The sequence below is a fragment of the Xyrauchen texanus genome, chromosome 4 (genome assembly GCF_025860055.1).
Source record: "Xyrauchen texanus isolate HMW12.3.18 chromosome 4, RBS_HiC_50CHRs, whole genome shotgun sequence".
NCBI classification, from domain to species: Eukaryota; Metazoa; Chordata; class Actinopteri; order Cypriniformes; family Catostomidae; genus Xyrauchen; species Xyrauchen texanus.
This window is the reverse complement of record NC_068279.1, coordinates 3,363,355-3,376,249: the sequence shown is the minus strand read 5'-3', so window position 1 is coordinate 3,376,249 and position 12,895 is coordinate 3,363,355. Positions and strand designations below refer to the sequence as shown.

Below are 12,895 nucleotides of genomic sequence, written 5' to 3'. Positions count from 1 at the left end.
TATTTCAGCGCTGTAGGTCCATACAATGTAAGTGATTGGTGGCCAGGTTTTTTAAGCTCCAAAAGCACATGAAGGCAGCATAAAAGTAATCCATACAACTCCAGTGGTTTAATCCATGTCTTCAGAAGAGATATGATAGGTGTGGGTGAGAAACAGATCAATATTTGTCTTTTTTTTTTTTTACTGTAAATCTCCTAAATCAACCTTTGACCAGCCCTGACCAGTAGGTGGCGATATGCAGGAAGAATGATAATGGCCAATAAACAAAAGAAGATGGTGGAAGGAAAGTGAAAGTGGAGATTTACAGTAAATAATTACTTAAATATGGATCTGTTTCTAACTCAAACCTATCATATCACTTCTAAAGTCATGGATTTATCCACTGGATTCATGTGGATTACGTTTATGCTGCCTCTTATGTGCTTTTTGGTGCTTCAAAATTTTGGTCGCCATTCACTTGCATGGACCTACAGAGCTGAAATATTCTTCTAAAAATCTTCATTTGTGTTCTGCAGAAGAAAGAAAGTCATACATATCTGGGATGGCACGAGGGTCAATAAATTATGAGAGAATTTTCGTTTTTGGGTGCACTATCCCTTTAAATGTTTGAGGAACGTAGAAGTGGGTTCAAAACACAGCAGTGAATCAAAGGGGGGTGTATTCTGAATCAGAGCAATGTAACTAACCATTTGTTTTAGCTTATGTGGCTGTGACACTGTGAAGGTGCTGATAATTTGGCTTAAAAATCAATCAATTAATTGAAACAAAGCAATGTTGCCCAGTAATATATGAAAAATAAAGTGTGAAGTGATATAGAGCGCAACAGTGACCGGCCGATTCTTCAACCAACCAGCCATATTACAACAATTGTTTCGCAAATGATCATCAGAAAATCTGGAAGAAAACAACAAAGTTTCAAGACAGTGTACTTACGCTGGAATGAATTATTTTTTCTTTTGTGAAACGTGATAAAAAGTATAGTTGTTTTTTATGCTCAACGCAACAGCATACCATACTGGCTAATGCTAGGTAGTTAGCTAGCTAGTCTCGGCTTGCACACAACTGAGGTACTAAGAAGCTAGTGAGTAAACTAAATGTACATTTCCAGAATTGTATATTCCACTTTGCTTACTGTCAAAATCTCTATTACATTTGGAAAGACAGAAAGCCACATTTGCGCTAATTTCTTCTGTGTTTTCTGTATTGCTCGCTACGGAACGACACTGCTGTGTGATTATTTGAATACATCTTTTTCACAGCAATCCATTATTGTAAATTATTTTAGATAAACTCGCCCATAAAAATAAAAACAATACAAGCTACATGCAGTTATGTGTGGCTAGTAGTTGATAATGTTAGCTAACGTGACCTAGCTTGTAAAAACTCATTACAAGACTGCTTGCCGCGGTTCCCATTTCCATGGTAACAGCGACTTCACCGTATATTCTGAAGAAAACCATGGCAACAGAAGCATAAGCAATCTCTAATCAATCTCGGATCCCATTGGACGTCACCTCCAGATTTTAGCATGGGAATTTTGAATGCCATCTTTTACTTGCATAATGCAACTGTTGCGCTCTAATTAGACGAACTATGACGAATCTTTTTTGTTTTAGTTTTTTTTTTTATCCCTTTTCTCTTCAATTTGGAATGCCAAGTTCCCACTACCTCATGGTGGCGCGGTTACTCGCCTCAATCCGGGCGGCGGAGGACATGTCTCGGTTGCCTCCGCTTCTGAGACCGTCAATCCGCGCATCTTATCACGTGACTCGTTGTGCATGACACCACGGAGACTCACAGCATGTGGAGGCTCATGCTACTCTTTGCAATCCGCGCACAACTTACCACACGCCCCATTGAGTGCGAGAACCACTAATCGTGACCACGAGGAGGTTACCTCATGTGACTCTACCCTCCTTAGCAACCGGGCCAATTTGGTTGCTAAGGAGACCTGGCTGGAGTGACTCAGCACACCCTGGATTCAAACTCGTGACTCCAGGTCTGATAGTCAGCATCAATACGAGCTGAGCTACCCAGACCCCCAAACTATGATGAATGTTAATCCGACATCCAGTCTTTTTAATAGAATCGCCGTTGTTTGTGTCACGGCTGTGGGGGGGGTGGGTGGGTTGAACAGAAAGTCATTACTGTAAAAAAGCCCCTTCTGTTTTTGCCCTCAGGGGAAGGGAAACACCATCACTGTGTCACAGGTATGTTACTAAACATTCGTCTGTCCGCTGTCTTGTCTGTCGTTGTTGGTTGACGTGGCAGCCGTGTCTCAGTGTCTCAAAAACGATTTAGTAACAAGCAGCCTTGTTGTGAGGGAGCTGTTGCTCGGGGTGGATATCATTTTAATATGCCTGGGTTGTCGAAAATGTAATGTTCTTTTGCTAATGGTTGGTCCATTCACAGTGTCTTACAATTGTACGAAAACAACAGACTCTGTGACAACCAGGGACTGAAAATGTTCCAAGGAGCGAAAACGAAGTTTTTGCTGAACGCAACCTAAAACGGAACAAAGTCATTTTAATTGTTCTGGAGTGAAAACTTTATTTTTAAATGTTGATAACTGGTATTTTTTTCTTCTTCATGAAAACATTGTCTAAAATGCACCATTTCCAGCATAATTTGAAGTGCTGATTTAAAAGTTAAAAATATTTTAATTAGCGATTTGTTTTTCCACACAAACATATCGAATAACTTCAGAAGACATTACTTAAATGATCAGCAAATTTTCATTTTTGGGTGCATATTCCTTTAAGACTATTTTTGACAGTGAGTGTGTTTACATGCATATTCTTACACCGATTATGCTTAATAAGCTGAATGAGCTTAATAAGCCTTAAATGGTGTTCCTTTATCAGGGTATGGTCAAAAACTTTTTAAGCAGTGTTGCATGGAAACACCTTTACCGGCGTTCTTACAGGCTTATCCAATGTGCGCTCTTTACGTTTTGACGTCAAAAGCAGAGAACAAACTGAAAACAAGGTCTTGCATTGTCAGATTTTTTATAAATTGATTTTTTTGGTTGTTATGTAAATGCACTGATTTTTTTGTAATGAAATGTTTGTATTAATGTATTATGTTTAGGAGAAATATATATATATATATATTTTCTCATTTGAAATATGACAGTGGTATTTCTTCGTAAGATTTACCTGCATATGCTTATCTCTCTCTCTCTCAGGTGTCTAACTGGTTTGGTAATAAACGAATTCGCTATAAGAAGAACATCGGTAAATTCCAGGAAGAGGCAAATCTATATGCCGCTAAGACAGCTGTAACGGCCACTCAAGCTGTGGCCGCCGCCATACAAAACAGCCAGAACAACTCACCTGCCACACCCAGCTCCGGTAAACACAACACAATGCAAACACTTTATGATGTACAACCTTCTAACCAATTAAAGGAATAGTTCACCAAACAAATGTCATTCTCTTGTCATTTACTTACCCTTATGCCGTCTCAAACTTGAATGACTTCCTTTCTTCTGCGGAACACGAATGAAGATTTGTTGAAGGACGTATGATGGTGTTTTTTTCCATACAATGTAAGTCACTGGGGTCCTAAATTTTGGGCTCCAAAAAGGACATAAAGTCAAGTCAAATTGATTTGTAAAGCTCTTTCCACAATAGCCGTTGTTTCAAAGCAGCTGTACATTAAATTATTGGATAACAGAAAATGTATTAATATAATGCCAATATTAGTTATATATGTTTAGAATTATTAGTGGTTAAAATTAGTAAACTAAGTAAGTGTTGTGGGTAAATGGTTAAACAAAATGATTTTGTATGAACTCTTAAGTTTTAGTGAACTATAAGTCCTTGAAGTCATCCCAAATGAACTGAGGAAATACATGTAGATGTAGGAGTGGTGGTGGTGTAGTGGTCTAAAGCACATAACTGGTAAACTGGTAATCAGAAGGTTGCTGGTTCGATCCCCACAGCCACCACCATTGTGTCCTTGAGCAAGGCACTTAACTCCAGGTTGCTCCAGGGGGATTGTCCCTGTAATAAGTGCTCTGTAAGTCGCTTTGGATAAAAGCGTCTGCCAAATGCATAAATGTAAATGTAGATTAACTGTCCTTTGATTTTGGCCAAAGTGGTTAATTCATTTTCTATTAAGTACATTTTTTAAGAGAGTGTTGTCCCTCCTTTGACCAAGTTGTTAGAGGTATCATTCGGTGAGGAGCATCACAGTCCAGCTTTAATCTTATGGCAGGTAATTTTGGTGAACTACATACTGAGCCCATGCTTCAGACAGAGGCTCATGAAGATTCCCATATCTTTGAGTCTGCATAAATTCATCCTCTGTGAAGTCTGTCTTAGTAGACTGAAGAGAAGTCTGGCTGCCACATGCTGGACTTGGTCATCATCACTCAGCGACACAGTGGGAATCGGACATCAGGCAGGATCGGAGATTGATCTGGCAGGCTCTGGTAACCTCAGGATATAATAATAGAATAAAATTAGCATAGATGTCAATTACTTTAAAGCAGGGTTAAAGAATAAGAGAAGTGTTTTCGGTTCCGGCAGACCTAACTAAAGCAGCATAACAATGAATTGAGGGATAAATTATGTGTATGCCTGGCTGAATAGATAAGTCTTTAGTCTAAACTTACACTGAGAGAGTGTGTCTGTGTTCCGAACACTGCTAGGAAGACTATTCCTTAGTTTAGTCATCGGGTTTTGAAGAAATATAAAGTTGGGTATCATCTGCATAACAATGAAACTAATTCCATGGTTCATGATAATGTCTCCTAGGGGGAGCATATATAGGGAGACAAGCCCTAAAACTGATCCCTCCATACTTAACTTTAATTTGACCTGACAGTTCCTCATTTACACAGACAATGTGGTAGCAGTCAGAGAGATAGGACCTAAACCAATCTAATGCCTGTCCACAAATGCCAACATCATTTTCAAGCCTATCCAACAATATGTCATGATCAATGGTGTCGAGGGCAGCACTCTGATAAGTGCAGCCTCTGTACTATAATGGCACCTAAATCCTGACTGAAATTCTTCATATATACCATTTCTCTGTAAAAATGAACATAGTTGGGAGGACACTATCTTTTCTAGTATTTTCTACATAAATGGGAGATTTGAAATCGGTCTATAATTAAACAATTCTCCTGGATCAAGCTTTGGTTTCTTGATTAGTGGTTTGAATACTGCCAATATAAAGTTTCTTGGGACATGCCCTAAGGATAATGAGGAGACATTAATATTAAGAAGAGGTTCTGAGATTACAGGAAACACCTCTTTTAACTGTTTAGTCAGTATTGGATCTAACATTCATGTTGTTGATTTTGATGTTTTGATCATTTTTGTTAGCTCATCCTGGCCAATAACAGCAAAGGATTTAAGTTGCTCATAGGGAATCATTTTTGTCTTCTGGGGTGCTGTGGCAGATGGATGCATGATTCCAATTTTGTTTCTGATTATTTCGATTTTATCAGTAAAGAAATACATAAAGTCATTACTACTGCGCTGCGATGGAATATCTGGCTCAATTGAAGTTTTATTCCTATCCAATTTAGCCACAGTACTGAATAAACTTTAGGATTGTTGTTGTTATAAAGGCTGCATAAAAGTAATCCATATGACTTAGGTGGTTTAATCCACATCTTCTGAAGCTATATGATCACTCTGGGTGTGAATCAAACCAAAAATTAATTCTTTTTTCGCCAAAATACATTTCTGCCCAGCCCTTCTTTGCATGTTCACGAGAGAAGCTCTTTAGGTGAGCGTTTAGGTGATTAAGAACTTAATGTTTACTTTGTTTCATGGACATGGATTAAAACACTTGAGTCTTATGCTGCCTTGATACACTTTTTGGAGCTTGAAAGTTTTTAACCCCATTAACTTACTTTGTATGGACAAAAACACCATCATACATCCCTCAAAATATCTTTGTTTGTATTTAGGATAAGAAAGAAAGCCATACGAGTTTGAGTCAGAATGAGGATGAGTAAATGATGACAGAATTTCCATTTTTGTGTGAACTATTCCTTTAAAGACTACAGCTAATAAACTCATTGCAGATTTATTGGAATATTTTATTTTTATAATTCAGAAATGGCCTTTTGTTTTACTAATGTGGGGTCAAACATGTATATTTGAAAAGAAAAAAAAACATGCTAGCTTCAACCAGGGGTTTTAAAAAAAATAATAAAAAATAAATAAAAAAATTCTTCAAGTTTATGTGTCTAACAACTGTCTCAAAAATCACTTACTCTGGGCTACAAGCTGGAAAAGACCAGTCTTGTTTTGGAGCTACGGGAATCAACAGACCTGACAGTGAGGGCAGGTGAAGTCAAGTCCGAACGGGCAGAATTTGGAAGGCAGAGGATGTCGTAAACCAGCCGGTTTCAAGACTGAAGCAACAAGAGTTTGTTGGAAGAACACAGTCAGGAAGAACAGGACTTGAATGGGGGGTGGCTCCCAAACTGTGGCCAGCAGCCTCCCAAAAACCGAGTAAAGCAGTGGTAATTAACTAGGATGAAAGAGGAAGGATATAAGGTTAGGGCAGTCAGCCAGCACCAGCAAGGGTGCTGGACATCTGATAGAGTGTTAGGATGGGCTGACCTGTGGAAGGTACCCCAGGCCAGGCTAAGTTTTCTAAAAGATCCACCTACGATACCCTACCATGCCCTGGGAATTTGTCTCTGTGGTATGGTAAAAAGTTGAGTTGCCCCCACTGTGAAACCCAAAGAGCAAACTTGCAGCACATATTGGTTGGGTGCAAGACTGCCCTGGCACAAGGATGGCACAGGTGGCGGCATGATCAGGTCCTGCGGAAGCTGGCAGAGATCCTAGGGGTAAATAGAGTAAAGGCATACAAAGGCAACCATGCTCCCAAGAGGCAGGATGTTGATTTAGTTAAAAATGGGAGGTGCTGCATAAGGCACAGCACGGAGGGAATCCAGATCAAGCCTGGAATTGATTGGTCAAACTTTGTGCCTTGAAGTGATTGGTCAATGATGGTTGACCTTGGCCAGCAGCTAAAATTTCCTTCCGATGCTGCCATTACCTCCTTGAGGCCGGATGTAGTGTTGTGGTCAACTTCAGCTAGGAAAATAGTGATGATTGAGCTTACATGGGAAGAGGAAGATGCTAAAATATGCTGATCTGGCCGCAGAGTGTAAGGAAAATGGATGGAGATCTGCCACCTACCCTGTGGAGGTTTGGTGCAGAGGATTTATGGGAACATCAATGCAGCACCTATTTAGAGACTTTGGCTTCGTAGGAGCAGCTTTAAAAAAAAGTATTTGAAGGAATTGGCAGAGGAAGCTGAGAAAGGGAAGGCCAAAGGAAGGAAGGACAAAAAGTGTGGGGTTCAGAAGTAGGAAACTTAGAAAAAGGGAACCTGGGTTTTATGTGGTGAGGGCTTGTGCTGAGGTAGTATGCCATACGGAACCAGTGGCACTGAGTTACCGAGAGATACAGTGCCAGAGCCAGTAGGGCACTGAGTTCCAGTGCCCTACTCTCGGTTCCAGTTGGCCAATGGGCTGGCATGTACAGTCATGTTGAGGTATTATGACATATATAACCCTGGTTGAAAGTCATTTGTGAAGGAAGGATGTCTGATTGGGAAGACAAGGAAGTCATACGCTTAAGAGATCGTCATATTTGGAAGTCCTCAAAAAGTTTGAAAACCTCTGGCTTAAACTGGCCTAAGCTGGTTTGCTGGTTTTTCCTGGACTCCCAGGATGGTCTGGCTAGTCTGGTTTTAAGGTTTTGTAGATGTTTAGGACATTTTTCAGCAAGTCAACTGAACATCTGCTTGGCCAGGCTGTGAGACCTAAGGCTGGTTTAATATGTTTTTTGTTTTTATGAGTTAAGCATAAGCTTATGAAAACTAAATATCCATGTATGCTCAGAGGCTAATGTGTAAATTAGATTTTGTCCTGTGCCACAGCTAAAATGTCATACCATTATTTTCACTGCAGGTTTTCAGATGAAAGATGAAGATTTTCAATTAGACGCAACAGAAGACAAAAACAATCTGTTAAACAACATGTTCACTGGTATGTCAACTTAAAATCTCCCTCTTTCCTCCACTATTCAGCCTATGACATCAAACTCACTGTTTCATCTCTTCTCATCTCTGCTCTCTGCAGGTTCCTCGGGTTCATATAGTTTGTCAGGTTCTGGTGATATGTTCATGAGTTTGCCTAGTCTGAATGGAAGCTCATACCAGCCGGCTCAGATCCCTAGTACAGGACAGACACAGGTATAATCACACACTGGTATAAATAGAGCTGATGGCATGAATTAGTGGGATTAGTGGGTGAAAGTAGCAAGTGCACAATTCATCATTCGTGACTTTCTCACCCTATAAAATCTCTTTTAAATACAATTCAGTTTACCGCCTGTTTTCCTCGGGCGTCGAAGAGCATTGGTGATTGGTTAAAACTAACCGTGGGTGTGATTTGGCACGTGCCAGCTGAGGAGTTGTTAAAGTTTGGCTTCTTCCATTGTATGAATTAGGCTTTACATTGAATCTGTCTTTGTCTTGGCAGGGCGACTCCATACGTCACACCATAAGCCAGTCGTTGGGTTACAGCGATGGTTTACGAGGCAACCCGCTTTACAGCCCTCATGGCTTAAATGTAAGTTTAAGGGTGAACATTTTTTATGTTATTCAGAAAAGCACATTTTTACCAGCCAAACAAACTGAACTTTGACGTCAAATGGACTCGGGTGTGTGCCAAAAGCTAAGTCGAACAGTAGAGGAACTAACGAATATGCCACACATTTGCAATACGCACTACACACACTTTCTCATGTGGCATTTAAAGGGAAACAGGATAATCTTTCCCCAGCAGGCGTACCCGAGTCATTCAGCGAGTTGTCTGTATGATCAAGCCGTCGCTCCACAAGCCCGCGCAAAGACGACACCAGAGATTAAGTCTGGGAGGGTTGATGGCAGTCCTGTGAAAAGGCAAAGATTAATGTATGGATTCATATTCACAAGCGCACACGGGGCCATTTGCCAGGATGGGAAGCAAATGCTTTCCATTTCCATTTTGTAAAATGCATCTAATAACAAAACGACATGCAACGTTGCTGACAATATATATCTGTCTTCTTATTGAACCAGGCTTTCTCTCTCTCTTTTCCGGAGCGAATCTGCAGTCCATTTTCTTATCATGGTAATAAAATATGAAAGTGGAATTGCCTGCAGCTTTGTACAGATGTGAATCACGTCTTCCTATATTAGGTTTGATAAAATATGCTTTATAATGGAGTTGATCAGGAGTCATGGTGTTAAAGCTTTGTTTATCTGTGTAGGCAGCTAAAGCAAGGGGAAAATGCCATCCGGACTGTGTAATACTGTTGCCAGGGGTAAATTATCATCCACAGCGATGTCACCAGGAGACGTTGGGGGCTGTATAAATAGCTTCAGATGTCATAATAATTTGTTTGTTGTTTGTTCATACATACAGTGGCCCAAAAAGTATTTGTGTACTATATTTACTAAGTAATCTATTATTTTGTAGAGGGGGGTCAAAATGACTATTTTTGCCTATGGTTTGGAGCAAAACTTCAGGTCAAAAATTAACCCTAGAAAGGTGGTAGCCTCATTATTTTATATTTTTTATGAAATAATACAAATGCTTTTTAAGGCACTTCAACAGATTTTATTAAAAAGTCTCTGTGTAAAAATAAAAAATAATCAGCCTGATCTCATTCAATTTATGTGAGCATTGTAAAGTTTTGGCAAAGCCGAAATGACGTGCTTCATTACACGTTTGGCTGCAGTTTCCCAGTGATATGCCCAGCGGGGGGCGCCAAAACCGAGTGAAATGAAGTTGTAATCAGACACGGTTTTAAGGTGAATTTTAGATGGAGGTTTTAATTAAGTAAAACATGCCTCCCTAACCTAAAACTTTAACCTAAACCTCACCAAGTGTGACCTGAAAAATAAATGAGAGTTTATCAAAACAGACACCCTTACCCTTGACCAAACCTAAACCTCGGTGGATCCTCAAACCGCAGTTGACGAGTCCAAAGTCCAACAATCTTATCACGTAAGCTAACAAGCAAGCTATTCATATTGGAATAAGTGTGTAAATGTAGGTGAGTCCGTAATACGAGTGTTAAAATGTATAATTTTTCAAATCGTGCGTTAAAGTAAAAGTGTTTTGATATCATAACGTAGCATAACATGTGTGAGTAATAAAGTGAAAAATAAGTGTTTAAAAAGTCATAATTAGCAATTGTGCTCGTGATTTGTGTGACAATTATAAAAACGCACAGTTGTTGTAGCGATTCCAGTGGTCGTTTCACCAGGAAACTACAGCGAAATGTAGAAAGTGTCACGCAAAAATGTATATAGAGTAAATATAGAGTAATATCTCATCATTTACTCCCCCCATGCCCTCCCAGATGTGAGTGACTTTCTTACATCTGCTATAATAATGAATGAATATTATTAGAAGACTATCTCAGCTCTTTTGGTCCATACAATGCAAGTGAATGGGTGCCAAAACTTTTAAGCTCCAAAAATCACATTGTCTTCAGAAGTGATATGATAGGGGTGGGTGAAAAACAGATCACTTTTACATTCTCCTTCTTGTGTTTTTGATGATTCACATTTGTCATGCATATCGTCCCCTACTGGATAGAGTGAACAATTTCATATATATATATATATATGTTTCTCACCCACACCCTCTTCTAAAGATATGAATTAAAACATTGGAGTCATATGGATTACTTTTATTGCACCTTTATGTGCTTTTTAGAGCATCAACATTTTGGCACCCATTCACTTGTATTGTATGGGCCTACAGAGCCGAAATATTCTTCTTATAATCATAACTTGTGTTCTGCAGAAGAAAGTCATACATAACTGGGATGGCATGAGGGTGAGTAAATGATGAGATAACTTTCCTTTTTAGGTATGGATTAGTGTGGAGGTGGTCTGAGATGGCACGGAATGACCCTAAAACGTGTATCTCATTTGTTTTTATATATGAAAGTGGCCCAGATTGGAATCCAAAGAGGAAAATATCTGATTTAAGCCACATTCATCTGCGGTTTGCTCTTACTCTCAAACTCTATACTGGCTAATGTTTCCATTCTGACTTTATACCTCTCAAATGTGACTTAGACTGTCTCTCTCTTTCTTTCTAGGGTAACAGTGGCTGGCATGACGCAGTCACTCCATCTTCTGTGACATCTCCTATAGAGGGAGCAAACAGTGTTCACTCAGATACCTCCAACTGACCAGACCTGCTGTCTGAAGTCACTTAATTCCCAACAAAAACATTCCAAAGGAAAACTAACATCACCCAATGTAATCTATAGCCAGAATCCAGACAGAAGAGCATGATACTGGGATATAGACTGAAAGCTGCTTCAGTTCAACACACAGTAAAGGATCACAGTTATACAAAGGAAGCATGCAGGATTCTTCAGTACTTCAATGCAAAAATAACCAATCTAATAAGCCTGGATTAGTGGTCCAAATGTTATAATAAAAACTACAAGCAGTACAACAGCTTTCTGGGGGATGCCTCGATAAACACGTTTAGCGTGACAAAATGAGAGACGTTATCTTCGTGAACATCTTTGTATGTGTCTAAAAATGCATCACCAACCATTTTTCTTTTATTGTATTTTTAATTATTAATGTTATATATCATAATCGTCACTGACATCTTGGTTTTACCCAGACTATCTAATTATAACAAACACAATAGAGCAATATTGCCGCAGAACTCAATCTTATCTGGAATCCGAAAACAGTCCAATATCATCAGTAGAGCTCGACATTAGGGTTCAGAAGTAAAAATGCAATAGAGAACGTCCCAGTTAGTCACTACCCACAATCCTGAAGCAAGATCCACCAATCAGAGAAGTCGCTGGTTAGCTGTCTTCCCTTTAAAGTCGGATGTGGAATACTCTTTTCAATATTCTCAAATATGACTTGGCAATGCAGGTGTTTGACTGTCAGTAAAGTCGTCTCCTAGTAGATAAACAATGCATGAGGTGATTGCATCTGTTCTGCAGGTGCACAACAGAGAAGATCATTTACACCTGTCTCTGCAACGTTTGCTAAACTGGTTTTGTTATCATGTAGGAACTTCAACTCATTGATGCATTTTATTTGCTAAAAAGTTGCTTTTGTGCACATTTTGTACATTTATTTGGATGCCATTACTGTGGAGGCCCAAACCTGCATAAATAATAAATAAATAAATGTAATAATAAAAAAAAAAAATAAAGGAATAAATGTCTTGATAAAACAAATATAATTGGTTTTTAATACAATTTATTCCTGAATTTATTATTGTATGACTTTATACTTTTATTATTTTCTATATTTATTTTTATTCTTTTTAACTTTTAATTATTTATTCATTTATTTTGCATATTTTTTTTATTTATGTGTTAATTTATTTTTTATATTTATTTATTCCCACATATATTTATTTCCATATTTATATATTCCCATATTTATTTATTTATTTATTCATGTATTTATTTGTACTTTTCTGTGTGTAACATGGAAATGAGGGAGGCGGTCCTTGCGTAGCTCCAGTGCATCATTGGTTGAGAGCTCAATAGTAGGCTACTTTTCGGAAGCAGATGGACGTCCCACCTTAGCACCCCCTGACTCACACAGATTTAGAATATGCAGGGAAAGGTTTTGAAGAGAGTTTAACAATCCAGGGCATACAGCTCTCCTAAAACATCAATAAGCACCTCTACTCTAAATAAAACTGTCATTTGATGCGCGGTTATCGACTTAATTCGCAAGTTGCGCAACTCTCTAGATATGTGAAGCGTCAGCTATATATTTTTTATTTTTTATTTTTTTATTGCAGAACTTAAAATGAAGTTATATACACAGAAACGTAAGTTTAGCATAAGCA

General features: G+C 38.8%; 1 protein-coding gene across 3 annotated transcripts in view; it reads left to right on the top strand.

The window, feature by feature from the left end:
• pbx3a (pre-B-cell leukemia homeobox 3a) overlaps positions 1 to 11,412 on the top strand; it is a 39,254-nt gene extending 27,842 nt beyond the window's left edge. Inside the window, exons 6-10 of one of the 3 annotated variants that reach the window (XM_052125390.1) lie at positions 3,188 to 3,353; positions 7,958 to 8,035; positions 8,129 to 8,241; positions 8,531 to 8,620; positions 11,151 to 11,412. In XM_052125390.1, the coding sequence (XP_051981350.1) occupies positions 3,188 to 3,353; positions 7,958 to 8,035; positions 8,129 to 8,241; positions 8,531 to 8,620; positions 11,151 to 11,243 (540 nt within the window). In that variant the 3' untranslated portion in view covers positions 11,244 to 11,412. Of the gene's footprint in view, positions 1 to 3,187; positions 3,354 to 6,370; positions 6,374 to 7,957; positions 8,036 to 8,128; positions 8,242 to 8,530; positions 8,621 to 11,150 lie in introns of all 3 variants that reach the window. The other 2 variants (XM_052125392.1, XM_052125391.1) reach the window with 2 other exon arrangements.
• Positions 11,413 to 12,895: the final 1,483 nt, after the last annotated feature.